The following is a 27,982-nucleotide window of genomic DNA, read 5'->3' as shown; positions in this document are numbered from 1 at the left end:
CTCACATAAAAGAGGAGCAAAGAGAGCAGGAGGGAGGAGAGCAGAGGTGATCCCTAGGAGAGAGAAGCAGCTGAGAACTGCACTTGGACCTGTGCTGTGGGGACCAGGTATATTTAAGGAGCAACTTAGTCTGGACCTCAGCTTGATTTCCAATTCAAAGTGGCACCTGAGGGAAGGGGCAGGGAGGCAGGTTCTGATCTCTCTGGTCTGCAGGGGCCTGTGGCTGGCTTTAGGTCTAGGAAGGTCAGTTTCTTTCCTCTGAAAAAAGACAGCTACAAAGTGGCAGCCTGACACTCTTGGCTGCCCTGCATCACAGGGGTTGAGAGGTTAATGCAGTGTTCCCGCAAAGCAGACTGTTGAGAAGGATTCAACTGCGTGGATTCAGAACTCTTCAGCTGGGGAACAATGGTACCGGTAAGTAAAAAGAAATTAATATAAGTCTCTGAGAGGTATGCTTTCTTTCAGAATAGATCCAGTAATTGTTGCTGGGGTTGTGTTGCTTGTTTTCTTTCTTGTCCTGATACTGGCCAGTCTATCTAGGATAAGAAATGTGAACCAGCTGTTAAGGAAGGGCTGCGACTTTTGCAGGAGCACCAGGAAGGCATATCAGAAACAGAGAGAAATGAAAAAGAAGGTGCACGCAGAAAAATAAGTAAAATAAGAAATATAAAAAGAGAAAAGGAAAAGAAACCAAAATATAAAGATACAAAAGATAATATAAAGAATGAAGATCAAAATATTAAGTCAATTTACCCTTCTCTCGAGGACTTTGACTAAAGAGGCAGCCTTCATCAAAGGCTTAAAGATAACTCTCAGGGAAAGAGGAGTAAGTATCAGAAGCAGCCACTGTGCCTCCTCTCTTTTCTCTGGCAGAATTCCCAGAAGAAGGAGATAAAGAATTAGACATGAGAGAGAGAAAGTAAGTTTCAGAAAAGCAGTTATCCCCTGTTTTGGATCTTTTAGCAAAAAAGAGAAAAAATGAAAATAAGCTATTTCAGAGCTCTCCTAGGGACTGAGGGAAAACGGAAGACGTCCTGCTTCCTCTCTGGCTCCTATGGAGATATTCTTAGCTCTGGTTAGGATATCTGTGTCCCTTTGAGACATCAAGTTCTATTCCCTGTCTATTGTCTGTTTTTGGTGCACCAAATTGTCCATATGTCTGTCAATTCATGTTTGTTTTTGATTGGTTGTCTGAATGATTGTTGTTCTGTGTTTCATGTTGAAAAATATAAATGGTTAAAACTTTATCTGCTGGCTGTCCATCCTTTGATTTAGTTTAACTTGTTTAAAAAGCAGTCTCAATTTGCACAGCACAAACTGATAAGTTACACTGCACTGTGGCTAGGAGTCAAATACAGCTGAAAAAGCCCTGCTGAGGGCCAATTGCAAATGGAGCTATTAAAGGGGCAGGCAGCCTTTTGCTTGTAACAGAAAGTTAGCTTAAAATTGGGAACTCAGGGTTGGAGTCTTTCTAAAAAACATGAACAAACACAAGAAAACAGGTCTTTAAGGATACTTCAAAATAGGGATAATTTTTGGGCCAGGACTCTGGCAAAATGTTCAGATTGAGAAAAGTTTGCATTTGGGTTGAGGCTGAGCTCGGAGGGGAGCAGCTTCAGAGTGGCTTGTGTGGCACTTCTTTTGTTTTGCAAACCGTGACTAGGGAAACCTGAAACTTCAGCTCTCCCTCCCTTTCTTTTAGCTGAAAGAGCCTTGTTACAGACCTAGCCAGATGTTGTTCTAAATAAAATTTAAATTCAAAGTTTATAAAAGGTCAATCAGGCTGTGGAATTTATCAAGACATATATAAAGTTATAGTGTACAGAGTTTGCTTATGTGTATAAGTGTCTTTTCCTTGTTCCAAACAGCCATTAATTTGGTTATTGCAGAATATTGATGTTTGATCTGTTGCATACCATTAAGTAAAATTGATAATCATTATCCCATAGATAAGTTAAACATTGTTTTTATTCATGCTCCTATATCTTCTATAAATTCATGCATGCATGCATCCCATTTACTGTGTTTAAAAAATAGCCTTTATATGAGAGAAAAGTATATGTGAATTGAATCACATGCTTATTCTTTTGAGTTTCCTCCTGCTTCAGCACAGATAATTAAATTGTGTGCTGTAGATGGTGTTTAAAAATGTTGAACAATCAAACTTTAAGTTGTATATTAATAGTCAATATTATATCTCAGAGCTTGCAATTGCTTATGCAACTTCTAAAAAAAAATACTGTTCCTTTAAGAAGATTGTTTTTGGGCAGTTAAGAAATTGTCCTGGGTCGACTGGAAAAGACTCCCAGGATTTGGTTTTGTGTTATAGAGGTTTACATAAAGCTTTAACTGATAAAGATTCCAGATAGCTCCTAAAAGGGTACAAACTCAGGATCCTTATATTTATTTGGGTTTTAGACTTACTACTCAAGCTGTTTTTCCCTAGAAGATAGTTATTTGCAGAGACAACTTTAAAGACTTTCTCTTATTTCTGACTAATAAATAAATAAATTATACACATGTGACTATAATAACTTTTCAAGCATTCTAGTTACAATCTCTCTTCAAGAGAAACATTTGAAAGTGTAATTAGTCACTGTCCATGTTATATTAAAACTGACTAACAGTCCAGTATCTAAAATTTTGATGAAAATACAAGATTGTATTTTGTTGCATGGACACCCCTTTTATATTCAACATATTAGAGCACATACATCATTACCTGGCTCCTATTCAAGGGAGAAATTCCTAAGCTGAAGTTAGCCACTGGCAAGAAAGACTAAACAGATAAGTCCTAGCTGTTTATTTTGTAAATCTAAATAGTATATATGACTGACGCTTCCTAAAAGCTCTATGGTTTTGGGCTGGAAAGCCACCCTGGAAACAAATGTTCTGTTCCTCTTAGGCAGAATCATTCATGACCTGCACCTGGCATCAAGGCAACCAACTCCCACAGGCTATGTCCTGGGGAGGACACAGAATGTATATGAAGGCCTCTATCTCAAACCGGTCATTAGATAACTAGGAGAATTAAAACTTCTTTAAAAAAACAAAAACAAATTCAACATTCCTATAGAAACAGCACTTTGGAGTGACCAGTGTTAGGCGCTAGCATCAATTAACCACAGAATAGTACTTTCCTTCCCACGTAGTCTACCAAACAAACCAACACCATCACACATTAGAAAGACCATCCTATAAGCTGGCTTCAGTCCAAAAGAAGCCACTGCTTTCCTAGGTGGTCCTTGAGTAAGAGCCTGGCTCATGGGTCCTCTGAAGCCATGGCAGGGAGAGATGTGCTAGGTGGCTACGTGGGCAGGAGAAGAAATAGGAACAAATTCCCAGAGGATGTTTTTAGCTATCTCAGTGTTGTTGTGGGCAATGACCAAAGCTTTCTGAATGTCCTGGTAGGAATAGCCCTGACTCATGAGGTGTTCAATCTCACTTGAGAGCTGCAGTAAGGGTGCTGTGGCCACAGGGTTAGCAGTGGCACCTCCGCCTTGTTGATAGCTACTGGATTTTCGTTCTGAGTTGATTACATAGACCTATGGTTAAGGGAAATGCAATTGCTGATTCAGCCACCAGAGATATGGTTTTCCTATCACAAAGTTCTATAGATGATGTTAAGAATTTTCATCAACTTTATCATGTCTCTACCTCTACACTGCAACAAAAATTTAAGCTCACACGAACAGAAGCTCGAGATATTGTCCTACAGTGTGGTAAATGTGTAGAATTTATTAATGCACCTTCCGTGGGCGTTAATCCTCACGGATTATGACCCCTAGATGTTTGGCAGATGGACATCACACATATCCCAGCTTTGGGTAAATTACAATATGTACATGTATCCATCGATACCAGTTCTGGTGTCCTACATGCCTCTCCCTTTACAGGGGAAAAGGCAGTTCATGTCATATCCCACTGCTTAGAGGCTTGTGCTGCATGGGGCAAGCCCCTGCTTCTAAAGACAGATAATGGTCCTGCATATACTTCTTCTAAATTTAGTCAATTTTGCAAACAAATGCAAGTGAACCATATTACTGGGTTGCCCTATAATCCACAGATCCAAGACATCATTGAAAGAGCCCATCGTACTTTGAAACAATATTTGCAAAAACAAAAAGGGGGAATAGAGGCTATGACGCCAAAGATGGCTCTATCCCTTACAATATTTACTCTTAATTTTTTAAAATTGGATGATGCTGGGAGATCACCAGCTGAAAGGCACAGACAATGGCCTCAACCGCCCAATGAAATGGTCAAGTGGAAAATGTCCTTGATAATAAATGGTATGGCCCGGATCCCATATTAATCAGCTCCAGGGGAGCTATTTGTGTTTTTCCACAGGGTGAAGATAATCCACTTTGGGTTCCGATGCGGCTGACAAGGACCGTGAAAGAACAAGATGAATCCCAAGATGATCCTGTTATTCTTACTCCTGATAATTGAGACAGGGATAAGTATACCTTTGTGGGCCATAGTGAGATCATGGCCAGTACCCTTACTGGTACATTCCAATTCTTCTATCTTGCCTTTGTCTTTTGCAACTGAATGTTTTTTGGATGTGCCTTGTGCACGACAAACTCCTCAAGAGCCACAGGTGTATAATAGTAGGAGTTTTCATTTAAATTATCTAATTGGGCAGATCCCATTAGCCAAAATAAAGTCTCTGGAGTATAATTTATGCTTTAATGCAAGTTGTGCAAGGAGCACAATCAGGCTCAAGTGATGTTGGAAATAATGTAACTTCACCTATAAACATCACCACTATTATGATAAAGGGAAATGTGACTATTCCCAAAAGATCACGATGCCCTGTTGGTAATGCTACAATTAAATGCAGCATGCCCTGGTGTCATCTGGACCTTGCATTTCCTATAGTTTTTTCACCTTGTTAATCAAAAATTTTTCCTTGGAAAGAAATAGCAAAGGATTTTGTTTTGTCACCTTCATTGGATTTTGCCGTAATGATTGATAAAGGAGATGCTACAGGATAAGAAAATATTTGGCCATATTACCAATGGATTTTAAGTAATGAGGCAGGTGCTAGTACCAGTTTGTCAGCCTTTGCATTGCTGACTGGAACCTTTCATGAGATATTGAATGTTTCTGCCACACTTTCCAATACCTCTGCTCATTTAGATAATGTGACATCTAATAGAATTATCAGAAATATGACTACTTCTCCAGTAGAAGTTTGTGTCATTCCTCCATTTTTCTTTATATTGGCTGAATTTCAAAATAATACAGAATGGTTAGATTGTACAAATGTCACTTGTTTTTTGACTCAATGCTGGAATGGAAACAAATTCTTAGCCTTAGTGGTACATCTACCAGCCTTTGTCCCTGTACCTGTTGAGGCAGATCCAGAGAAGTTCCCAATCATGAGTCTTGTTCGGCAAAAGAGAGATTTTGGTATCACAGCTGCCATTGTTACTGCCATTGCAGTGTCTCCGGCATCCGCAGTTACCGCGGGAATTGCTGTGGCCAATCAAGTTAATACTGCTGACACCATAAATCAGGTAGCAGAAAAAATGTCTGAGGCATTGCTTACCCTGCAAAGGGTAGATTCTCATATCGCCTCAGGGTTAATGTTAGTGAATCAAAGAGTAGATATTTTACAACATAACATGGAACAGATGATGGATGTCATTCAAATGAGTTGTGTGGTATCAACCCCACATGTATGCATTACTCCTATTAGGTATGTTAACAATTCTTTCATTAAAAGTACAGATTTATTGGATTTTCTGAAGGGGAACTGGTCACAGGAGCTGGAAAGGTTGCAGACGAAGCTGCAGATACAGATCCTGAACCTTAATCGAACAAGAGTGGAACCAGTGACCCTTGGAGACTTTACCTTTTGGCTTACCTCTGCATTTTCTTACTTTTAGGAATGGGTGGGAGTGATTTTGTTTCATGCTGCCATATGCTGTGGACTGGTGTTCATGCTTTGGTTGGTTTGCAAATCCAGAACCCAACAAAAACGTGACAAGGTGATTATAACTCAAGCACTTTTAGCCATTGAAAACGGCACCTCCCCTGAAGTTTGGTTATCTATGCTCAAGAATTAGTCGGCATCTGAGTCCTCTGCTCTTGCACCCCACGGATCTATGGATCCATTGCACTGGAATGAGAGAGACTCAAAGATCATTAATCAGTCCTTGCACAGCGCTGAGGTTTCCTCATCCCATGTGGTAGGGTGATCATGATTTGCCCTTCTAAATCCTTCTTGATTGTTTTGTGCTGAGGAAGTGCGAGACTAGATCGTTGGATTAGGCCTTTTTTATTAAAATAAAAATGGGAAGATGTGGGAAGCCGCAAACGCCATTACAAGATGGCGCTGGTTTCAATAAGTCGACGCCCATGAATATGGGTAAACAACCAATGTGCGCATGTGCATAAGAGTATCTTGCCGAGTCACTGCCTGGCCCGAGGTATGTGGGTGGGGTACTGAAAGCATAACCAATCAAGTATAGACACGCCTCTCCTAGGCCTATATAAGCAGTGCCAGTTCTGGGGCTCGGGGTCTTTGGCCTTCGCAGTAAAAGCTCTCCCAATAAACGTGTTGCAGAAGGATCCTGTGGTGGCATCTTTCTTGCTGGCGAGTCGGGCGTCTACATGTGAGATGTAGAGATCACGTAGTGCTATGTGCATTTTGTTTGGGCTGCTAGTCTTATTTCATACATGGAACTAAGCTGCAGAGAGCCTGGTTTCTGGAATTAAGTGATGTCACCTGTATCTAACTTCTGGAGATTCTGCACATTCTCCTTCCTTGGCATAATGTCTTCATGCTCATCTGGGACTGAGGGCAGGCCAGGGGAGGCAGGTTATGTGTTGTCTGACCTGTAGGGGGTCTGTCTCTAGCCTTAAGTCTATGAAGGTCTACAAAGTTGTGTACAGAAGTTAATTTTATTCCCTTCTCTGGCTGAATAATATTCTATTGTGCACAGTCAGACTGTGTTAATGTATGCAACTGTTGGTGATCTGTTGGTGGGAGACTGGGCTGTCTCCACAATGTGGGTATTGTGAACACAGCTACCATGATCACTACAGCTCAAAGTTCCATCCAAGTTCTTCTTTGCTATTTTGTTTGTGTTGTAATCAAAAAAGAGCTGTTAGATCAGACATAACTATTTATTTTCTCAGAAGCCAGGACTGTTTCCTGTGAGGTAATATTCTGTGTTCTTAGCTGCATAGTACAGACACCTGAGTTGTTAAAATTCCAGGTGACATGTATTTGTTTTTCTTTGTGTGGTAGCTGTTCTTGTGTGTTTGGTTTGATTGGCACTTCCTCAATATTTGTCAAAGCCACCTTATGAGAAAAAATGGGTCTATAGAATTGTTGAGCAACAAAACCAAGTAGTTCTTAAAATAACATGATTCATGCTTAAACTGTAAACATCAGCAAAATTAAGTAAACATTTCAAATAAATATGTATGTTAACCCAAAGCAAGCCTCAGCCTCAGTGAGCTCTAAGAAGCCAAATCACACATGATCATGTGACTCTAGACTCTTACACCAGGTCCCTCAGCATGGCAAAACAGAAATAATATAATGAAAAGTTTCTTCATTTTGCATCCATGTTTCCCAAATAAAGCCTGATTGCCATTCTGTCCTGGGAACAGAGACACTTCACCATTCACTCTGGTACTTCCCAATTTGGACATTACATCTTTTTCAAGTAAGTTTATTTTAAAATTTTATAGTTTTCTCATACAAGGTGATTTGCAATATTGAGCACGATCTTGTGTGCTCATGGACATTTGTAAGCCTTCTCTGCAGAAATTTCAACCCAGTGCTTTTCTTAGTTTAGAACTGAGGTGTCTGTGATGAATTGTAGAGCCACTTTGTTTCAGATAGTAACCCTTTATCACACATGTGATTTATAGGTCATCTTCACCCATTCTTGGATTGTCTTTTTACACTCTGTATAGAATGCTCTGGTGCATGAAAGTTCTTAATTTTACAAATGGATTTTTTCTATTTATTTGCTCATGTTGAGATTTTGTTTTCATGTTCAAGAAATAATCCCTACTTGAAACACAAGTTAGGTAAAACTGAAACCAGGTTAGCCCCAGGTTAGCCTGCTGCAGTTAAGGTCTGCATTGCTTCCTGCAGTCAGAACCTGTGTCAGGTGGGGTGCAGGTAGGCAGTAAAAAGTCAAACAAGGACTCACGTAATTCCCACACTTTATTCAGCTGCACATCTCAGTGTTCATGTAATTCATGGGAACTGTTCACAGTTTCTACATATTTTCAGCCATTTTAAAATCTTTTCATGGAGATACCAAGGGCTTAGAGCTCACTAGGCTGCCATTTTGCTGTGCTGTTCTGGTTTTGGCAACTTGCTTTTCTCATTAGCAGCATGGGTGGAATAATCCATAACACGTAAGTACTTTAAGGTTTTTGAGGTCACATACTAAAGGTGTTCATTACAGGGCTTATCATAGAGCATGCAGTGACCTTCATTAAGGTCATTATTTTTGGATTTTATTCCATTGAAGCAAAACTTTATAAATGAGAGCAGCCCATGTGTTATTAAAGCTTCTTTAGAACTTTGAAGAATAATGAAGAAAGAGAAGCAGGCCCTCCGTACTGGAGTTTCGAGGTTACATGCTGCCATTTGTGGCTACATACTGCCAACAGGAAACCTACAAAGGTCACCAACTAGTCTTAGCTGCTGAGCCATTGGGTGTCTGTGAGGTAGAGAATGACTTACTCTCTTTCTCCTATTATAGATTCATCTACGTTGGCAGGTTGCTATGACCCAACCACAAATGGCTCCCATTTGCCTTGTGGAAAACCACAATGAACATCTGTCTGTGAACCAGGAAGCCATAGATATTCTGGACAAGATTTCTCAGCCAGTGGTAGTCGTGGCTATTGTTGGATGGTCCCGTACAGGGAAGTCCTATTTGATGAACCGTCTGGTGGGACAGAATCATGGTGAGTGGCATGCTGGGTACCAGCCAAAGGTTTGACTGTCTCTATCACTTCTCCTTAATTTGTATTCCCAATTATAACAAAGGACAGCAGAACTCCTTTTTAGCAAAGCCACCCTCTCATGCTAAATTGAATCCCTTAATTGCTGTTTCCCAATAATCTCTCCTGTGCTCTTCCCTTCCATGCTGTTAAAGAAAATCTCCCTTCTGAGTGCTCAAGATGAGGCTTTTTCTGATGCCCAGAACAATGGAATCCTTCACCTCAGTCCCCTGTCTCCTACTGCAGGTTCTCCTTTCTCAATAAGATATTTCCATCAGGATAGAAAGTCTTTGAATACTTACGACTTAAAAAATCTCTGATAGGTAGAGATGGAGAGTTGGTCTAGTGGCTAAGAGCACTGGTTGCTCATGCAGGCAAGGTTTGGGTCTGCACACCCACATGGTGACATATTTTTTTAGAAAGTCCAACCTGAGAGGAACTGATGCTCTTTTTTTGGCTACAGTAGGCACCAGGCATGCTCACGGTGCACTCATATACAGACTGACAAAATTCTCATATTCATTAAATGAAATTTGTAAATCTTACAAATACTCTACTTAGAAATAAATAAGTCTTGAAAAAAACCTTCAAAAAGGACTTTATACCCTTTATAGCAGCACACTTCTGTTTTTAATCATTCTGAGTGCAAAAAGTATGGAAACCATTTCCTTTTTCTATTTTTTATGTGTCTCTCTCTTGGAGCCCATGCTGTTTTCCCAACATTTGCAAAAATACCTTTGGAATTTTTGTTATTGTTGTGTGTGTGTGTGTGTATTTTTGTTGTTGTTCGTTTTCTCTTCCCTTCCCTTCTCTTCTTTTCCTTTCCCTTCTCTCCCCTCCTCTGCCCTCTCCCTTCCCTTTTCCTTCCTTCCTTCCTTCCTTCCTTCCTTCCTTCCTTCTGTCCTTCCTTCCTTCCTTCCTTCCTTCCTTCCTTCCTTCCTTCCTTCCTTCCTTCCTTTCTTCCTTCCTTCCTTCCTTCCTTCCTTCCTTCCTCTTTTGACAAATCTTATTGGTCATCTTGGCTCTAGCCATGGGGTCCTAGTGGCTTCAAACTACTGGCAACCTTCCCATGTGTGTCTCCTGCCTATTGGAATTGCAGGTGTGTACAACCATGGCTGCTTCAAACACTCCGTGCAGTTGCCAGAAAGCTTCATGTTTTCTGCCCTGTGGGTGCCTCTTTGTTTCCATCTGGAGACTTTGTGTACCTTTGTTTTCCTATTAAATGTTGCATATAGCTTGGAATTGATGACTTATAAAGGAAGAGACTCTTAAGGGAGATGGGGCACCATTTCAAGTGCTGAGGTATTCACAACACTCCTTCCATTCTGCTGCTACAGCCAATTTTCATGGGCATAGCTCCCTCTTTGTACTTTTTCAAGGCTGTGACCAAAACACTCAAGAAGAAATCTTAATGAGGAGGCACTTATCCTGACTTAGATTTTACTCCATAGTTCTTGGTTCATTGATCTTGGGACTGGCTTCACAGAAGAGGCAGGCAGAAACTGAGGAAGGGACTGGAGACTGAGTTATAACCTTCAAAATCCCTTCTCTAGTTACCTACATCCTCCACTGGGCTTCAAGTCCTAAAACCTTCAGAATCCTTCACAATAATGCTGGCAGCTTGGCACTGAGGGTTTAGCACACAAGGCTGCCTGTGCAGGACACTCACATCCTGACCTTCCTCCTCCTCTCTTCCCTTCAGGCTTCCCTCTGGGCTCCACTGTGCAGTCTCAGACCAAGGGCATCTGGATGTGGTGTGTGCCACACCCCACCAAGCCAGACCACACCCTGGTCCTCCTGGACACCGAGGGCCTGGGGGATGTGGAAAAGGTAGGATGAGGCTAGGACTGGCCCTTCTATGCCCTTGTTATCTAACTATGATCTGTGTGTGAATTCTGACTGAACTGCAACCAGTGTGATAAAGAGTGCTCTATTTTGACTTCACTCTCAGATAAAGTTATGTGTATCTTAATAGGCAAAACATGCTTTTATTTCTTGCCATTTGGGCAAATGATTTGATTGAGTTTGGTAGAAGTTTATTCAACAGTTCAAATTCCTGGGTTCCAAGCTTAGTAGTTAGATTTTAGTGAACAAAATAAAGGTTCTTCCTTCCAATTCTTGTTTTGTCTAATAGAGTGCAGGATCTGTTTTTAAACTCCCTTCATCAAAACGTGTTATCTGTTGTCTTTTTAGTGGCAGCGGCCCTAAGATGGTGATGATGCCCTTCTCAGTTTGACTCCATTCCCCTGAGCATCGATGATGTTCACTGTCTGTTCATAAACTTATCATCCCCTTGAGTGCTTTCATTTCAGAAACATATGTTCAAGATCTTCCTCATATGTATGAGGAGTATTGGATTTGTTTTGCTGTTGGGTTGCATGCTGGCTGTATATGTTTGAATGTCCCCTGGAGGACATGTGGTTTGCAGACATTGCTCTCCCGTTCTGTTCTGTATTGTTGATTGGTTATTTTGTTTTCTGGCAAGAAGCTTTCTGGTCAGGTTCTGCCCCACTCGTCAAATTTTGAGTTTGTTTCTCCTACGTTTTGTGTCATAGCTAACATTGCTGTTATCCATATTAATGATGAAAAACCCAATTTTCCTTCTCAGTGTTTCATGGTTACTGTTAACTTTATTATGTAACTGAAATTTTATAAATTTTTGTGTAGTGTCTTCTGTAGTGCTGCCCTTCTCAGGACACTGGGAACCAGCACTATGTTCTTTCTATTCAACTTTTTAAGATTTGTATGTGAGTTGGGTCTTGTGGCATTTGTTTCTTTATGCTTGGTCATTCTATTTTCCTAGATGCATGCTATACTCATTCACACATTTCCACCACAGGATTCATTCCATCCTTTTTTCCTTCCTTCTTTCTTTCCTTCATGCCGACCTGTCTCTTCTTTCTTTCTTCCTGTCTGTCTTCCACCTTTCTTTCTTTCTTTCTTTCTTTCTTTCTTTCTTTCTTTCTTTCTTTCTTTCTTTCTTTCTTTCTTTCTTTCTTCTCTCTCTCTCTCTCTCTCTCTCTCTCTCTCTCTCTCTCTCTCTCTCTCTCCCTCCCTCCCTCCCTCCCTCCCTCCCTCCCTCCCTCCCTCCCTCCCTTCCTTCCTTCCTTCTTTCCTGTGTCTGTGTCAGAGGCCATTCCACAAGTGTGTTATATTTTCTCTATCCTCACCTACTTCATGAAGAGTCCAGGCCTTGGCTGTTGAGCACTGCAGCTGTGCTGTTGGGTGCTACTTTCACTGCCTTTGCATCTACACACTGCTGAGGTTGCTGTACAAAATCTCACATTTTGCTTTTAACTCTCTATTTTTGCTGACTTGGGTTTATGTGGGTAGGATCTAATTTTGCTGTCTGCACATAGATGCCCTCTTTCCCCAGCACTCTTTGTTGAAGACACCGTCTTCCTGCATTGTGTGTTCCTGACACCCCTGCAAAGATCATTTGACAGTTAACTCGTGGGTTTATTTTAGAGTCTTTTATTCTGCCCCATTAGTGTATATCCTTGTTTTTATTATTATCATACTTTAAGAATAGTCATTGATACATGTTAATTGTACAAGCGAATGGGATTCACCATGATATTCCAAGACAGACAGTGTCCACTGCCATCTCCTTATCTGTTAACAGCACTTGGGCCGAGCAGTGGTGGTGCATGCTTTTAATCCCAGCATTTGGTAGGCAGAAGCAGGTGGATTTCTGAGTTTGAGGCCAGCTTGGCCTACAGAGTGAGTTCCAGGACAGCCAGTACTACACAGAGAAACTGTGTCTCAAAATAAAATAAATAAAAGATAAAAAAAATTAAAAAAATAAGGAAAGAAAACGATTTTCATATAAACCATACTGTTCTGATTAATATAGCCTGATGATTTGTTTTAAATCAGAATGTGTGTTGCTGTTCTTGGTGAAGCTTAATTTTGTTAAAAGTGGTGTGTATTCTAGGGGACCAGCTGTGGTCCAGGTCCTCCAATTTATCGTTCTCAGGGTGTCCATACTTACACACTGGGCTGGAAATTTCAAGGGGAGTCCAGAATCGGTGGAGCTCTGCAGGATCCTGGTCTGGCTGGGAGTAAGGGTGTGGGAAGAGAAGGCCTTCTCCAAGGATCTTAGTGTTAGAGCTCTTTTAGGTGAAGGCCTTCTCTGATGGTCTTCAATGAAATACCTCTTAGGCAAGTTTAGCTTGTACACATACTTTTATTCGGAGTTGGGGATGGGCTTGAAAGCACTTAATTCAGAGTGAACCAGGGGCTATATATGGATTTTATAGATTGGGGAGGAGTTTTCAGGGCAAATGAAAATCATTGGCTACGGTTTAAAGTTCTTTGTGTACCTCATTTGCATGGAGAAGCAGTCTAGGAATCCCAGGTACTTGCTTGGTGAGTTCTGATGGGAGAGTAGAAGGTGAGGAAATTTGTAGTTCTGCCAAGGGCTGCTCAACCTTTTCCTCTCTCTACCCCACCTGCAGGGATGTGAGGAGTAGGGATCCCCAGACAAGGTCAGAGAAGGGGAAGACCTACTGGTAAAAGAAGTCCTCCATTTTGCACCAGACTCAATTAATCTATACTAAGGAATTCCCCTGTTCATAAATCCTTATTGGTGGAATAACTTGGGCACAAATGTTCATAGGTCTTGGACTTTAAGGGTCCTATAGGTCCTATCTGGACCACGGTCCTGGTTTTCAGTCCTGGGCCATATGCTCAATAAACTATCCTGTCAGACTGAGAGCAGTGTTCATGTGGTTTGTCAGAGGATTCCACGGACATCAGCATTTTCTAGTTCCATTCATTTGACTGCAATCTCATGATAGCTGAATTGTATTTCATTGTATAAACCAACCACAGTTTCTTTGTCTATTCTTTTCTTCTTCTTCTTCTTTTTTTTTTTTTTTTTTTTTTTTTTTTGAGGAACATCTAGGTGGTTTACAGTCTCTGACTATTCTGAATAAATCTGCTATGAACATAGTCAAGCAAAGGTCCCTGTGGTATAGTGGAGCATTGTTTGGGTATATATGCCCAGGAGGGGTATAGCTGAGTCTTGAAGTAGAACTATTCCCAGTTTTATGAGCAACCACCATATTGATTTCCAAAGTGGTTGTGCAGTTTTATACTCCAACCAGCAATGAAGGAGTCTCCTCTTGGTCTAGGTCCTCACCAGCTTGTACTGTACCTTGAATTTTTTATCTTAGCCATTCTGACAGGTATAAGATGGAATCTCAGAGTCATGTTGATTTACATTTCTTGATGACTAGGGACATTGAACATTTCTTTGAGTACTTATTGGCCATTAGATATTCCTCTGTTGCGAGGAATTTCCTATTTAGGTATGTACCCCATAATAAAATTAGTTTATTTGGGTTTTTTCATGTTTAATTACTTGAGTTCTTGATATATTTTGAATATTATCTTTCTGTCAGATATAGGGCTGGTGAAGATCTTTTCCCATTCTATAGGTTGCCATATTGTCCTATTGATGGTGTCCTTTGCCTTGCAGAAGATTTTGAATTTCATGAGGTCACATTTATTGATTGTTGGCCTTCGTGCCTGAATTGTGGGTGTTCTGTTTAGAAAGTTGTCTCCTGAACCAATTGGTTCAAGGATATTCCCTCCTTTCTCTTCTATTAGATTTGATGTATTTAGTTTTATGTTGAGGTCTTTGACCCATTTGGACTTGAGTTTTGTACACTATTTGCATTCTTCTAAATGCACCATTTGTTGAAGATGCATTCATTTTTCCCATTGTATGGTTTTGGTTTTCTTGTCAAAAACCAAGTCTCTGTAGGTATGTGGATCTATCTTGGGTCTTTGATTCTATTTCACTGATCAATCTGTTTTTATGGCAATACCATGTGATTTTATTACTATTGCTCTGTAATAAAAGCAATGGCTTGAAATCAGGAATGGTGATACATCCACAAGTTCTTTTACTTTACAGAACTGCTTCCTCTATCTTTAGTTTTTTGTTTTTCCAAATGAATTTGAGAATTTCTCTTTAAAGGTTTGGAAAGAATTGTGTTGGAATTTTGATGAGAACTGTATTAAATCTGTAGATTGATTTTTCAGAAGATGGCCATTTTCACTTTGTTAACCCTATCAATCCATGAGCATGAGAGATCTTTCTATCTTCTGATACCTTCTACAGTTTCTTTCTTCAAAGGCTTGACATTTGTGCCATACAGGTCTTTCACTCGCTTGGTTAGAGTTACACCAAGATATTTTAAATTATGTAAGACTATTGTGAAAGGTAGTGTTTTCCTGTTTCTTTTCTCAGTCTGTCATTTGTATTTAGGAGGACTACTGACATATTGTAGTTAACCTTGTCCTCATCCACTTCACTGAAAGTGCTTATCAGCTGTTTAGGTTCCCTAGTGGAATTTTTAGAGCCACTCATGTATTATCATATCATCTACAAATAATGGTGTTTTGACATCTCCCTTTTCAATTTGTATCCCCTTGATCTCCTTTAGCTTTCTTGTTGATCTAGGTAGAACTCCAGGCATTATATTAAATAGATATGGAGAGAGTAGACAGCCTTGTCTTGTTCCTTATTTTAGTAGAATTTCTTTCACTTTGTCTCCATTTAATTTGATGTTGGTTATTGGCTTGCTGTATATTATGTTTAGGTATGGAAATTTTACCCCTGATATCTCCAAGACTTTTATCATGAAGTTATGTTGGATTTTGTCAAAGGCTATTTTCAGGATCTAATGATGTGATAATATGTTTTTTTTTCCAGTTTGTTTATATGTTATGTCACATTAACAGACTTTTGTATGTTGAGACATTCCTGCATGTCTGGGATGAAGCCTACTTGATCATGGTGGATGATAATTTTGATGTGTTCTTGGATTAGGTTTTCAAGTATTTTATTGATTATTTTTGCATCAATGGTCTGAAATTCTTACTTTTATGAGTCTTTGTATTTTATGTATCTGGGTGAAACTCATAGAATGATTTTGACAATGCTCTTTCTGTTTTCATTTTGTGGAATAGTTTGAGGAGTGTTGGTATTAGCTCATGTTTGAAAGTTTGATAGAATTCTGCACTAAAACTATGTGGCCCGTTGATGTATTCATTTCTTTTATTGTATCTTCTATTCCTGAGATTCCTTCTTCCATCTCTTGTACTCTGTGGGTGATGCTTGGATCTGTTGCTCCCGATCTCTTCCCTATGTTTTCCATCTCCCAGATTCCCTCAGTTTGTGTTTCCTTTATTGTTTCTATGTACATTTCCAGGTCTTGAAAACTTTTATGCATTTCCTGTATTTCCCTGTATTTCTTTAAGGGATTTATTCATTTCCTCTTTAAAAGCCTCTAAAATCTTGATAAGATTGGGTTTACAGTCATCTTCTTCTGCTTTGGCTATGTTAGGATATTCAGGGCTTGCTGTGATAAGAGAGCTGGGCCCTGGTGGTGCTATATTGCCCTGGCTCTTTCTGGTTGTATTCTCATGCTATAGCCATCTGGTTGGTACTGTCTTTAGCTGGATGTTCCTGTTGCTGACAGGACTCCTCAGGAAGGCAGGCAGAGCCTTTGGCCTGACAGTGGAGCTTAGGGAACAGTGTGCAGCTCACCTATGCTGGCTGTGTCCCAGTTGAACACCAGAGTGGCTCACCTTTTATTTGTTCCTTGGCCATTTGTGTGTCATTGTTTCAGAACTCTCCTATGTTTACTTCTATCACTAATTTTAAATTGGGACATTTATTTTTATTTATTTTCTTGATATTCAGTTTTTTTTAATTGAATTTTTTTCTATTTACAATTCAAATGTTCCCCTTTCCCGGTCCCCACCCCGAAACTCTCTCCCACCCTCCCCCTCCTCCTGCTTCTATGAGGGTGCTCCCTACCCTCCTACCCACTCCTGCCTACCCACCCTTGAATTCTGCTACTCTGAAGCATGGAGCCTTCACAGGACCATGGACCTCTTCTCCCACTGATGCAAGAAAAAGCAATCTTCTGCTACATTTGTGGCTAGAGCCATGGGTGACTCCATGTGCACTTTTTAGTTGGTGGTTTAGTCCCTGGGAGCTGTGGAGGTTCTGGGTGGTTGATGTTTTCCTTCTTCCTATGGGTTTGCTAACCCCTTCAGCTCCTTCAGTCCTTTCTCTAAGTCCTCCATTGGGGAACCTGTGCACAGTCCCAAGGTTAGCTGAGATCATCCAACTCTGTATTTGTTAGGCTCTGGCAGTGTCTCTTAGGAGACAGCTGTATCAGGCTTAGAGGGGTAATAAAATATGAGAACAGATAGGGAGAAAAAGTATAGAACAGAGACTGAAAGAAAGGCCATAAAGAGATTGCCCCTCCTGTGGATCCATCCCACATACAGTCACCAAATACAGACAGTATTGTGGATGCCAAGAAGTGCATGCCATCAGTTTTGGTTTTGCTTTATGTTTTTTTTTTTCTTTTTTTAAAGATCTGGATATGTTCTGGATAGTAACCATCTATGAGAAATATAACTGTTAAATACCTTTTCCTATTCACAAAGCATTATTTATTTATTCTTGTTTTTAGCATCTGTGTGATCTGTGCCCTGTTAAGAAAGTCTTCCTGTGCAAATGATTTTAAATTTATTCTCCCCTCCTCTTGCCTATGAAATTCAGTGTGCCTGATCAAACATTGAGATGCTTGCTCCAGTTGACATTTTTGTTCTGTGCAGGGTAATATAGATTCTCCTAAGTTTCTCAGGTTGACTTCACATTCTTTCTTTAATCAGGTAAAGGGCCTTTGCTCCTCCTGCTTTGGCCCCCCAGAGTACCTGGAGTAACAAGGCCACAGGACCAGCCCAAGTCTCTTCTGAGGAGTGCTCTGCTCAGACCTCTTCCTTCACATATCTTCCAGGGTGATCCTAAAAATGACTCGTGGATCTTCGCCCTCAGTGTGCTTCTGAGCAGCACCTTCATCTACAACAGCATGAGTACCATCAACCACCAAGCCCTGGAGCAGCTGCAGTATCCTTCTGGGATCTGAGTCACCATGTTTCATTGAGTGCTCTGGAATGAATATGGAGTCACTGCCCTGCACTGTCACTATGTGGCTTTTGATGGGGCAGAGCAGAGTGTTTAGAATGATTTATTTTAATAAGAGAACCATGAGAGCATGTGCATGAAGTCCCTTTTCCTTAGCCAAGTGCCAGTTATGTCACAGAACTCACAGAGCTGATCAGAGTAAAGTCTTCCCCAAATCCCCATGGAATAAAGAATTCCACAGAGTTTGTGAGTTTCTTTCCAGACTTTGTCTGGACTGTTCGGGATTTCATGCTGGAGCTGAAGTTAAATGGGGAAGACATCACAAGTGATGACTACCTGGAGAATGCCCTGAAGCTGATCCCAGGTACAGGAGGGCTGGGGTAGGAAGGCTGGGGAGGGGTGTCATTTGCTGAGTGACTCCCATCCTCGGTGGAGTCTTCCCAATGGGATGGAGTTCTGCAGAAGTGATGCTAGGTCATTGATTGATAGTGTTTGGATGTGGTGTTTAATTTTATTTGGAAAGAGTAGAGCCTAAAGCACAGCAAAGTTATTCAAGGTGACATTCTTTTCAGTTTATACTTTAGTATCTAGAGTCAATGCCTGCTCAAATCCAGATGTTTGTACTGTCTGTTTTTGTGTTGTCCTTCCTTTAAGAAACCTTTGGCTGCCTAATTCTTTTTCATGAATTTATTGTATGTAGCCCATCTTAAAATACATTTCACAGAGAGATACATTGTTCTCCTTGTAGATGAACACAGGTTTTTAATGCTGCCTTGATTTTCTTGTCTGCAAAAGCAGCTGCAACACATGTGTCTTCTCACATTATGCCTTCTCCATAGTCAATATAGTTTTTCCCGAGTCTATTTGACTGTCATAGCTACCCATTTTTATTCATGCCACAGAGTCAGGATCAGTTATATTCATGGTCTGTCAGCCATTGGCATGGGCTTTGTCAGCCCAAGTGTGAAGTTGATGGAGCCTTGTGAGTCACACCAATTCTGGAATGCTCACTGCTCTCATTTTCTGTCTGCTTTCTCTAAACATTGCACATGTAGTTGGTAGAGGGCTGCCCATGAAATCAGTGCAATTATTCATCTCAGAGAATTTCTGGAGTAGGCACGGTCTTACAATTTAGATATTTAAATATTGTTTAATTTTAAACAGGATGTTAGTGTGTTGCCCTAGCTGGTTGGTTACTACTATGTAGACCAGATGGGCTGGCCCGGAGCTCACAGCATATCTCTTGCCTCTTTCTCCTATATATCAAGATTAAAGATGTGTGCCACAACCTACTAGCCCTTCCTTCCTTCCTTCCTTCCTTCCTTCCTTCCTTCCTTCCTTCCTTCCTTCCTTCCTTCCTTCCTTCCCTCCTTCCTTCCTTTCTTTTTGGAAGACAGGATCTCATAGTGTAGACTTTGGTAGCTTGGAATACCCTGTGCAGACCATAGTAGCCTCAAACTCATGGATATCCTCATAATTGTTGACGAAAAAGGTTAACAGCACTGTATACAATTTTCTTCCTTGTTGAACTTGAGCTTTGTAACTAAATACTATAGAACACATGCAGGTACTAAGGCAGTGGTTACTCAGTAGAACAGATGATACATCTATCACCTCACATTGCTAACTTTCCATGAACAATTAAAATTGTTTCAGGAAAAATCCCAAATATATGGGCCAGAAGGTGACTCCATACTTAAAACACAGTCACCCAGGTGTGAGGACTGGAGGTGAGATTTCCAGAATTATTTTAATGCTGGTTGGATAGGATAGTCTACCTTCAATCCAGGCCAAGGACACAGGAAATCTCTGGAGCATGATGGGTAGCCAGACTGGCTGTATTAGAGAGTTCCACTTCACCTGAGAGACCCTTTGCCAGTAATGTGGAGAATGACTCTTTCCACATGCATACATACACATCAGACACATACACAACACATACATAAACATTTTCATGACTTTCTGTCTTAGTGTTGCATATAGTTCTTTGAGTGTATATTTTACTTTTACAAAAATGAGTTCTGTGTAACCTCAAAGTAGTTCTCCTTCTGTAACTATGGAGTCAATCTTAGATTTGCCAATGTTCCTATTTTTAATACATGGTTACCTTTTATTTTTGGCTCTTTTTTTTCTTGTCCCATAACTCTTTTTCTGCAAAGAGTGATTAGGCCAGGAATCACTTTTAGCCTCTTGTTGTTCAGTCACCAGGACACCACAGCTACAGTATGCATAGGCTTCTCCATTGAAGTCAAATAACTCCTGAAATATTTCATGAGACTTCTATCAAGTACAAACTTGTTATAACTTTGACATGCAAAGAAGTGTTGCATATTATATGGTAAAGAATCTGTAAGTGCAGAATATTTCAAGTAGAGTGGGGCCTCCTTCATATGTCCTTAGGAGACTCCTGTAATTTTGTGTTTCCTCCAACACTAGGTGACAAACCCAGAATGCAAGCATCCAATTCATGCAGGGAATGCATCAGATGTTTCTTTCCTAACCGGAAGTGTTTTGTCTTTGACCGGCCATCACATGACAAAGAACTTTTACAAAAACTTGATTGTATCACAGAAGACCAACTGGATCCTAAGTTCCAGGAAGTAACAAAGGCTTTTGTTTCTTACATCTTCACTTATGCCAAGATCAAGACCCTCAAAGAGGGAATTAAGGTCACCGGGAATAGTGAGTTTTTTTGTTTTTTGTTTTGTCTTCAAATCACAAATTCTCTCAAATCTCTAAATTCTTTAGAGAGTAGTATATGTTGAACTTATTAACATGTAATTTTTTAATTTTATATAGTATGGTAGTATGCATGTATCCCAATTCTAAAATGTATATATTTTATAACTGTAGATTAGAAATCCTTCTTTAAAAATGTAGACCACACCATTAGTATTTACAGTTGCAACATACCTGCATAAAATTCTCAACTGATAATAAAATCACCAGTGAAAAGGTACTTAATATATTATAGAATTAGTTTTTAAACCACTAAAGCTGATAACTTCTACTTTTACAGGGGATGTCTTGTATGTTCCATTTTAGAATGATTATGTGAAATATAATTTGGATATTTAAATAGTTCCAATATAAATACTAGTATTTAGACAAACCTATACTTTTTATAATAGCCACAGAAATAATGTGACATACCTTTCCTTGTTAGTTCATGCATTTGTTTTCATTCAAAGTATTAAATGCAAAATTATATTTTCATAGACAGTTGAATTTATTAGGTGAGGATGGATATTAATTTTTTAACATCCTGAACTAGAAAACCAAAGAAATTAAGTGAGAATAGGACAAAGAAACTGATAGCTTGCTGAAGGAGGTTTTGTGTGTGTGCATGTGTGTGTATGTGTGCGTGCATTAGTTGTTGTGAGAAATTTCGAAATATAGTTTTAACATCTTGGATCCCATTCACTTATAACCTATTATTTATCCCTTAAAATTCCTGATTCACAAAGGACTGGGTACTCTGGTGACAACCTATGTGGATGCCATCAACAGTGGAGCAGTGCCTTGTCTGGATGATGCTGTGACAACTCTGGCCCAGCATGAGAACTCAGTAGCTGTGCAGAAGGCAGCTGACCACTACAGTGAGCAGATGGCCCAGCGACTGAGGCTTCCCACAGACACTCTCCAGGAGCTGCTGGATGTCCATGCAGCCTGCGAGAAGGAAGCCATAGCTGTCTTCATGGAGCATTCCTTCAAGGACGAAAATCAGCAATTCCTGAAGAAGCTGGTGGTAATCTATTGATGTCATTAACTGTCATGGCTCTACCCCTTCAAGACTGTAGTGTTGATGAGCCTTCATTTGCCATATGTGCATTTATTATTTAAAGATATGTGTTTCAGAGCATCATGAAGAATACAGTTATGAATGATTGCATGTCCCCTTCCCAAATTTCCGGTATTTTTATTTTAGTAATGTCTAACAGATGGAATAATGAGTATATAGTGCCCTAATTCCTTTACCCAGTTAATGTTTGTGGATTGTGATCCTAGCCAGGACATCTATAGTACATCCTTGAACCTCCTATAATTTTCTGTTCCTAAGACACCGTTTCTCACTGGAGTCTCTCTATAGCTTACCGTTCTTCTGTGGTTCCTTGTTATATCATTGTGTCCTTGAAGATAGAATTTCAGGATGTGACACCCACAAGGAACCAGAGATTATAGGATGGTCTTTTCAGAAGGTTTTGAGGACCAGGAACCTAAAGAACATTTAGTTTAAGCTTCCATATTTTTTTGAGCATCTGAGTTCACATTCCCGTGAGTTCTTATTACACTGGAATGCTTTCTCATCGGAAATAAGTTGGCTCTCCTATGATGCTTCTTGGAATTTTTTCCCTTCTGTTTCTTCAATTTTGTCAGATCTCTGTACACTTCCCTTATAGGAATTAATAGGAGAGAAGAAAGAGCTTTTCCTGTCGAAGAATGAAGAGGCATCAAATAAATACTGTCAAGAAGAACTGGATCGACTTTCAAAGGATTTTATGGAAAATATTTCAACATTTTTTGTTCCTTGGGGACACAAGCTTTACATGGACAAGAGGGAGAAGATTGAGCATGACTACTGGCAGGTTCCCAGGAAAGGGGTGAAGGTGAGGAGCAGGGAGCATAGGAAAGGGGTGAAGGTGAGGAGCAGTGAGTGCTGCAGACCCTCTGGGCCCCTTTGCTTGGAAAGGGTCTCTCGGGCAGGTGGGTAAAGCGTTGGAATTGACAAACAGATGCACACAAGAGAGGTTGTGTTGAATCTGAATGTATTGTTAGGTCGAGCATCAGACTTTTTTATAGTACAGAAAATACCAGGGATTGCATCAGGCAAGGTACATTGAAGTTTACCAGATACAAAGAAATGACTTCTAAAGGAATTTGCAGGAACCAAGTAAATGTTTACAATAGAGATTAGCAGTCCTGCCTTGGATCAGCCTAGTGACAGGCAAGAATTTCACATTTTAGTGTTAATAGCACCAGGGGGTTTTACTCTTGGCAGGCCTCAAGAATAATGTAGTGTCATGGACCCCTAAATTCCTAGGCTTTGCTAATTCTTATCTTGTCTGGAGAATCTCTATTTGTCAGGAGAGTATATCAACTTGCTTTTGGTATGGAATGTAGCCTGTACTAAAGATTACTTTCTCAGTGAGATTCCCGGGCTCTTTCTGCAGACCAGTTGAGCCACTGGCCCCGTCTGTTGTAATGCTTAATTAGTTACTGAATAGGATAAACTTTCTTGCTGCTTTCTGGGATCTTGGAACACTGGGTTTAGCTATGTCAGAATTCAATCTTAAAAGGCACTTATAATAGGGAAAGATTAATAGAGAGCATACACTAGATCCATACACTAGACTAAGGTGGGAATGGAAAATAAATTTATGGGTTAGAGAGGACGCCAGACTCCAGGAAGGAGTTTCCGTGAAACTCTTTTTTCCTCATGAGTGGCTTTTAGGCATCACTGCCTGACAAGCTGACTTGACAGGAGTGCCATGGCAAGGGAGTATAGGAAAGGGGTGAAGGTGAGGAGCAGGGAGCATTCCCAGGCTGTGAATGGGGTGAAGATGAGCAGGAAACATCGAAACTTGATGAAGATGAGGAGCAGGGAGCATGGGAGTTTAGTGCAGAGGGAAGGGCATGTCATAAAATATGAACACACAACACTGCTTAAGAGGAGTCAGAATACATGAAGACTGATTGGTACCTTTAGCTTTATGTTTATATTGGTGACCAAAATCAGGGCTTTGCAAGGCAAGGCAAGTGCTTTACCTTGACCATGCTTGGTGCAAAGTGACTCCTATTTAGTGTGAATTCTTAGAAATATTCTCCCAAAGCATTCTGAGTGATAACTCTACAAGTCTGTCAGGATGATATACCTATGCAGTAGTGAGTGTAATAATATAGCTAAAATATTACTCTGTTATTGCCAGTGATACCATTGTAAGTACTTTCTTTAGACCTTTCTTTAGTTATTTAAATGCACTGAGCAATATCCTCACTACTGTGCACAGTCACACATCTCTACCACAAGGCTTGGGCAGCTAAAGTGATTTGCCTATGAATACACCCAGCAAGAGAGAAGGAAGTGGTTTATACGCAATCATGCAGTATTTTACAGTGGAATACAATATCCAAAGGCATCATAGGTTGCAGCATGCACAGCTGCACATGACATGGACAGGCTGCATCTGTGTGGATGCAGACATCTCTAGTAGAGGTTACTGGACTAAGCCATAGAGCAGGAAGTATCCAGGGTCACTGAAGAGCTTGGGCCATCTGCAGGCTTCACTGTGGCATTTAACAATGAGGCACAGTGAGGACTCTGTTGAGTCTCATGGGTCCTCACTCTCTCAGAATTTATTAGGATTCTTTGTTCCCTCTTGGTCCTGCAGGCAAGTGAAGTCTTCCAGAACTTTCTTCAGTCACAGGCCATCATCGAGAGTTCCATTCTGCAGGCAGATACAGCCCTCACTGCTGGGGAGAAGGCCATTGCAGGTACAGGAACATGTCTCTTGGCTCTCAGGAGAGGTCAGATTCCTACCATGGCTTTCTGATGGAAGCCATAGTAAATCCATGCCAGATCAGTCCCTTTCTATCTTTCTGTGTATGCCCAATCTGTATGCCACAGGCAGTCTTGGCTGTGTTTCAGTCACATAGGCAGGGTTTCTCCATCACTGTCAGAAACATGCTCTGCAGGTGAGGACCAAGGGGCAGTCTGGTTTCCTATGCTCCCTTTGAGATTTGAATTGTTCTCTGGGTTCTGGAATGTTGACATTTTACTTGACCCATCACTTTCTTCTCTCCCGGAATCTTCCTGGGGCAGAGGAACGTGCCCAGAAGGTGGCAGCAGAGAAGGAGCAAGAGCTGCTAAGACAGAAGCAGAAGGAGCAGCAGGAGTATATGGAGGCTCAAGAGAAAAGTCACAAGGAAAACATAGAGCAACTGAGGAAAAAGCTGATGCAGGAGAGAGAGCAGGACATCAAAGACCATGATATGATGCTGAAGAAGCAACTGAAGGTGGGGCTCTTCATCCTCCTGGTGGTTCTTGTACCCCAGGCAGTGGGAGAAAGTTGTCAGCCAGGTCATAGGAGTAACACAATCATAATATATTATTGCTAAGGAGTACCCCCCACCCCCGATTGTTATATAGTCTTTGAATTTTGCTCTTTATGTAGACTCTGGGGACATCAGGTTTTCTTTTGCTCCTTCAGGGTTTTAATGACTACAGTGGTTTGGCTTACAGACTTGGAATATTTAAAAAGTACTATCTCTCTCTCTATCTTTTGTGCATCTTCTTCATGGTAAGGGAAAATTTTTAGGAATACACTAAGGACTGCTTGATAAAGTTTTGAAACTTTAAGTCGTACAATGTTGGGACTTGGCACTATTTACTTCTTTGTTATGTTCACTGTTTTAGGATCAAGAGGCTTTCCTTAAGGAAGGATTTAAGAAGAAAGCTGAAGAAATGAACAAAGAGATACAGCAACTGAGAGATGTCATCAAGGATAAGAAAAAAAACACTGTTCCAATTGTGGAAGTTCTCTTAAGTGCATTTTCTACATTTCTTTTCAGTTTCCTTTTACGTTACCTTGTCCGTTTTTTAAAGCATATATGATTGAGTCTTTCACTTTTGTGGAAATGATAGACTGTAAAATACACTTTGTTTCATACATGCCTGCAAAGACAATGTTAGCCTTTAGAGGACACATTTTTGAAATGAGTCCTATGGAAGCTACGCAATTAGTAATTACATTTGGTTACTGTTGGCCAATTTGACTGCATATAGTATCAGCAAGAAGACAAGGTTTACGGTACTCCTATGAGGACCATGTAACCCAGGTTAGCTTGTGGGGGACTGTCTCAGGTTAATGTGGTAGGGAACCCATCCTACGGGAGGGCAGCAGTGTTCCTGTGGACTGAAGACACAGAGAAAGCTGAAAACAAATGGCCCTACCACTTGTGGCTTCCTGACTGTGGATGCCATACAACAAGCCAGCCTCAACTTCTCTCAGAATGCATTCTTCAGCCTTGACAGACTGTATCATCATGATTCATGGACCACAACAAACCCTTTCTTAAGTTGGTTTTGTGAGGGTATTTCATCTCAGCAAGAGGAAAAGTCATTGATATCATAATTGTGATAATCCTGGAAACTACTTAAACATCACTTGTTAGATTGGCAATGAATTTTAATATGACTTGATCTTGGAGTACTATATAGTCAAGAAACAAATGTCAGTCAAGCTATCTGTAAAATGATCTGAATTGTACTAAAATGTACCCAAAAGATAAAGTCAAAACACCAAACAACTGTGCGATTATTATTAGAAATGCTACTATGCCATGCAAACATACAAGAACACAAATGAAATGCCCGCTGGAAGATTAGTAAAAGCCTGATCTACTGGCTTCATCTAGAGAGATTAAGTTGGAGTCAAAAGTTGAAGGGATGTGTGCATTTCATGACATTCTCAGTCTTACATATTTCATGAAGAGTGCTGGGAAAGTGACAGTGATAGTGACAATAAGTTGAAACTCACCACTGCACGATCAAATCTCTGTTTCTAGAAATGGCAGAAGCCACTAGAATTCACCCAAGAACAAGACTTGAGTACCCGGAAGCACAACATTTGCAGCTTAATGATGTTTTCCTTTAAGGCTTTCCATTTTTAAAAGTAATTTAAATAATGCATTTTTTTGTAAAGCCACATATCAAAATGTTATTTCAACAGGCAATCAAAATAATTTATGCATGCTTTTTACATCATATATATTTATTTGCAAAGTGACAGGGAAACTGTATTAAGAGCCATATGATAATATAGAGTATAAGAGAATACATGGGGCACATGGGAGGTGGACAGATCAGAGATGGCTCTGGGTCAAGAATGCACAATGCTCATCCAGGGTAGCTCGGTTCCTGGGGCAGGTAACAACTGCCTGTAAATCTAACTCCAAGGGATCTGACTTACTTTTCTCAAACCCAAGGGCCCCTGGTGCTTCCATCACATATCCCCATCTTATACATATACATACTTACAAGTATGATTTAAAGGAATACACTGTTAACATTGATAATGGACCATTTGAGTAAAGACACAAGGACCCTTATTAGTGCATTAATGAATATAATGTATTTAAGGTGTACCCATCACAGCTCCTCTAAGACATCCTCAAATTCCCCTCCGACCTTCATGTCTTCTCTTCCCCCACCTCTTCTTCTTTCTTCTTACTGTGAGTAAATTAATGCTGGCCTCATGTTCCTGGGCTTTAGACACCATCTACCAGACCATGGACAATTGATCATGACACACACCCCTATAGAAAACACACTGTCCCTCTCCTAGTCACCAGATATCAAATGTTAGTAGTTCCTCAGCTAGGGGTGGGGTCTCATGAGCTCACTGCCACTCCACACTGGATGTTGACTGGCTTCATGGTGTATATCTTGTTCCAACAAATATCACTATTGTTGTAGCCCCATCATATCCAGAAAATATTATTTTAGAACAATATGGTCTTATTTTTAAAATGCTTACTTAATTATTTCAAAATTAAAATGTAGATATTCTTATGATTTCTGTAATCTTGGAGAAGCCTACTTCCTCTCTATTAATGCCTGTGAAATGTCAAGTTCAAAAGAATGAACTGTGTAAAGGAGAGAGAGATCTTGGTGCTGTTTTATTGGGAGCCATTTTGTTTGCTTCAGTGAAAGCCGACCTGCCAGGCACAATCAAATCAGGTTAGGGTCTGATGGTAGATCCTGGCCTACTGACTCATGGAACTATAAGAGGAAATACACTTGAGGCTCAAGGCAAGGGGATGAAAGTTCAATTCATCTTGGTGGTTGGATCAAATCCTCTGGATAAGAAAAGATATCCTGTGTGTACATCAGCTATTATTTCTGCCACCTTGTGACATTGTTTCCCACGGTACTGAGAGACATAATAAAGCTAAGAAAAATAAACTTGAGGTTGATGTGGTATTCACCTGCAACCTTCCCAATTCTAATTCTTTTCTCTGAGTCTTCTTTCTGTC

The 27,982-nt window shown here is 40.3% G+C and overlaps 2 protein-coding genes across 7 annotated transcripts in view; both read left to right on the top strand.

Moving 5' to 3' along the window:
• Nucleotides 1–27,982, top strand: part of LOC147005319 (guanylate-binding protein 6) — a 77,168-nt gene continuing 49,186 nt past the window's right edge. Inside the window, exon 1 of the mRNA XM_085836954.1 lies at nt 1–107. The gene's annotated coding sequence lies outside the window, so the exon portion shown is untranslated. The remainder of the gene's footprint in view (nt 108–27,982) is intronic.
• On the top strand, nt 46–27,955 carry LOC110294195 (guanylate-binding protein 6-like). 6 transcript variants are annotated; one of them, XM_085836950.1, is made up of 13 exons: nt 46–107; nt 4,351–4,510; nt 5,898–5,999; nt 8,745–8,952; nt 10,691–10,818; nt 17,820–17,929; nt 18,115–18,311; nt 20,384–20,629; nt 21,415–21,695; nt 22,348–22,554; nt 24,337–24,439; nt 24,768–24,961; nt 25,362–27,955. In XM_085836950.1, exons 2-13 carry the CDS (start codon nt 4,409–4,411, stop codon nt 25,557–25,559), a joined length of 2,076 nt encoding a protein of 691 aa, XP_085693076.1. In that variant the 5' UTR covers nt 46–107; nt 4,351–4,408; the 3' UTR covers nt 25,560–27,955. The 6 variants fall into 6 exon arrangements, with proteins under 6 accessions (XP_085693076.1, XP_085693074.1, XP_085693078.1 ...); XM_085836948.1 differs by having other exon boundaries at nt 98–414; XM_085836952.1 differs by lacking the exon at nt 4,351–4,510 and having other exon boundaries at nt 98–414.

Source organism: Mus caroli, unplaced genomic scaffold, assembly GCF_978045245.1.
Source record: "Mus caroli unplaced genomic scaffold, Mus_caroli_1 scaffold_4, whole genome shotgun sequence".
Taxonomy (NCBI): Eukaryota; Metazoa; Chordata; class Mammalia; order Rodentia; family Muridae; genus Mus; species Mus caroli.
The sequence above is the reverse complement of the archived record's forward strand: the minus strand, read 5'-3'. Positions and strand labels throughout refer to the sequence as shown.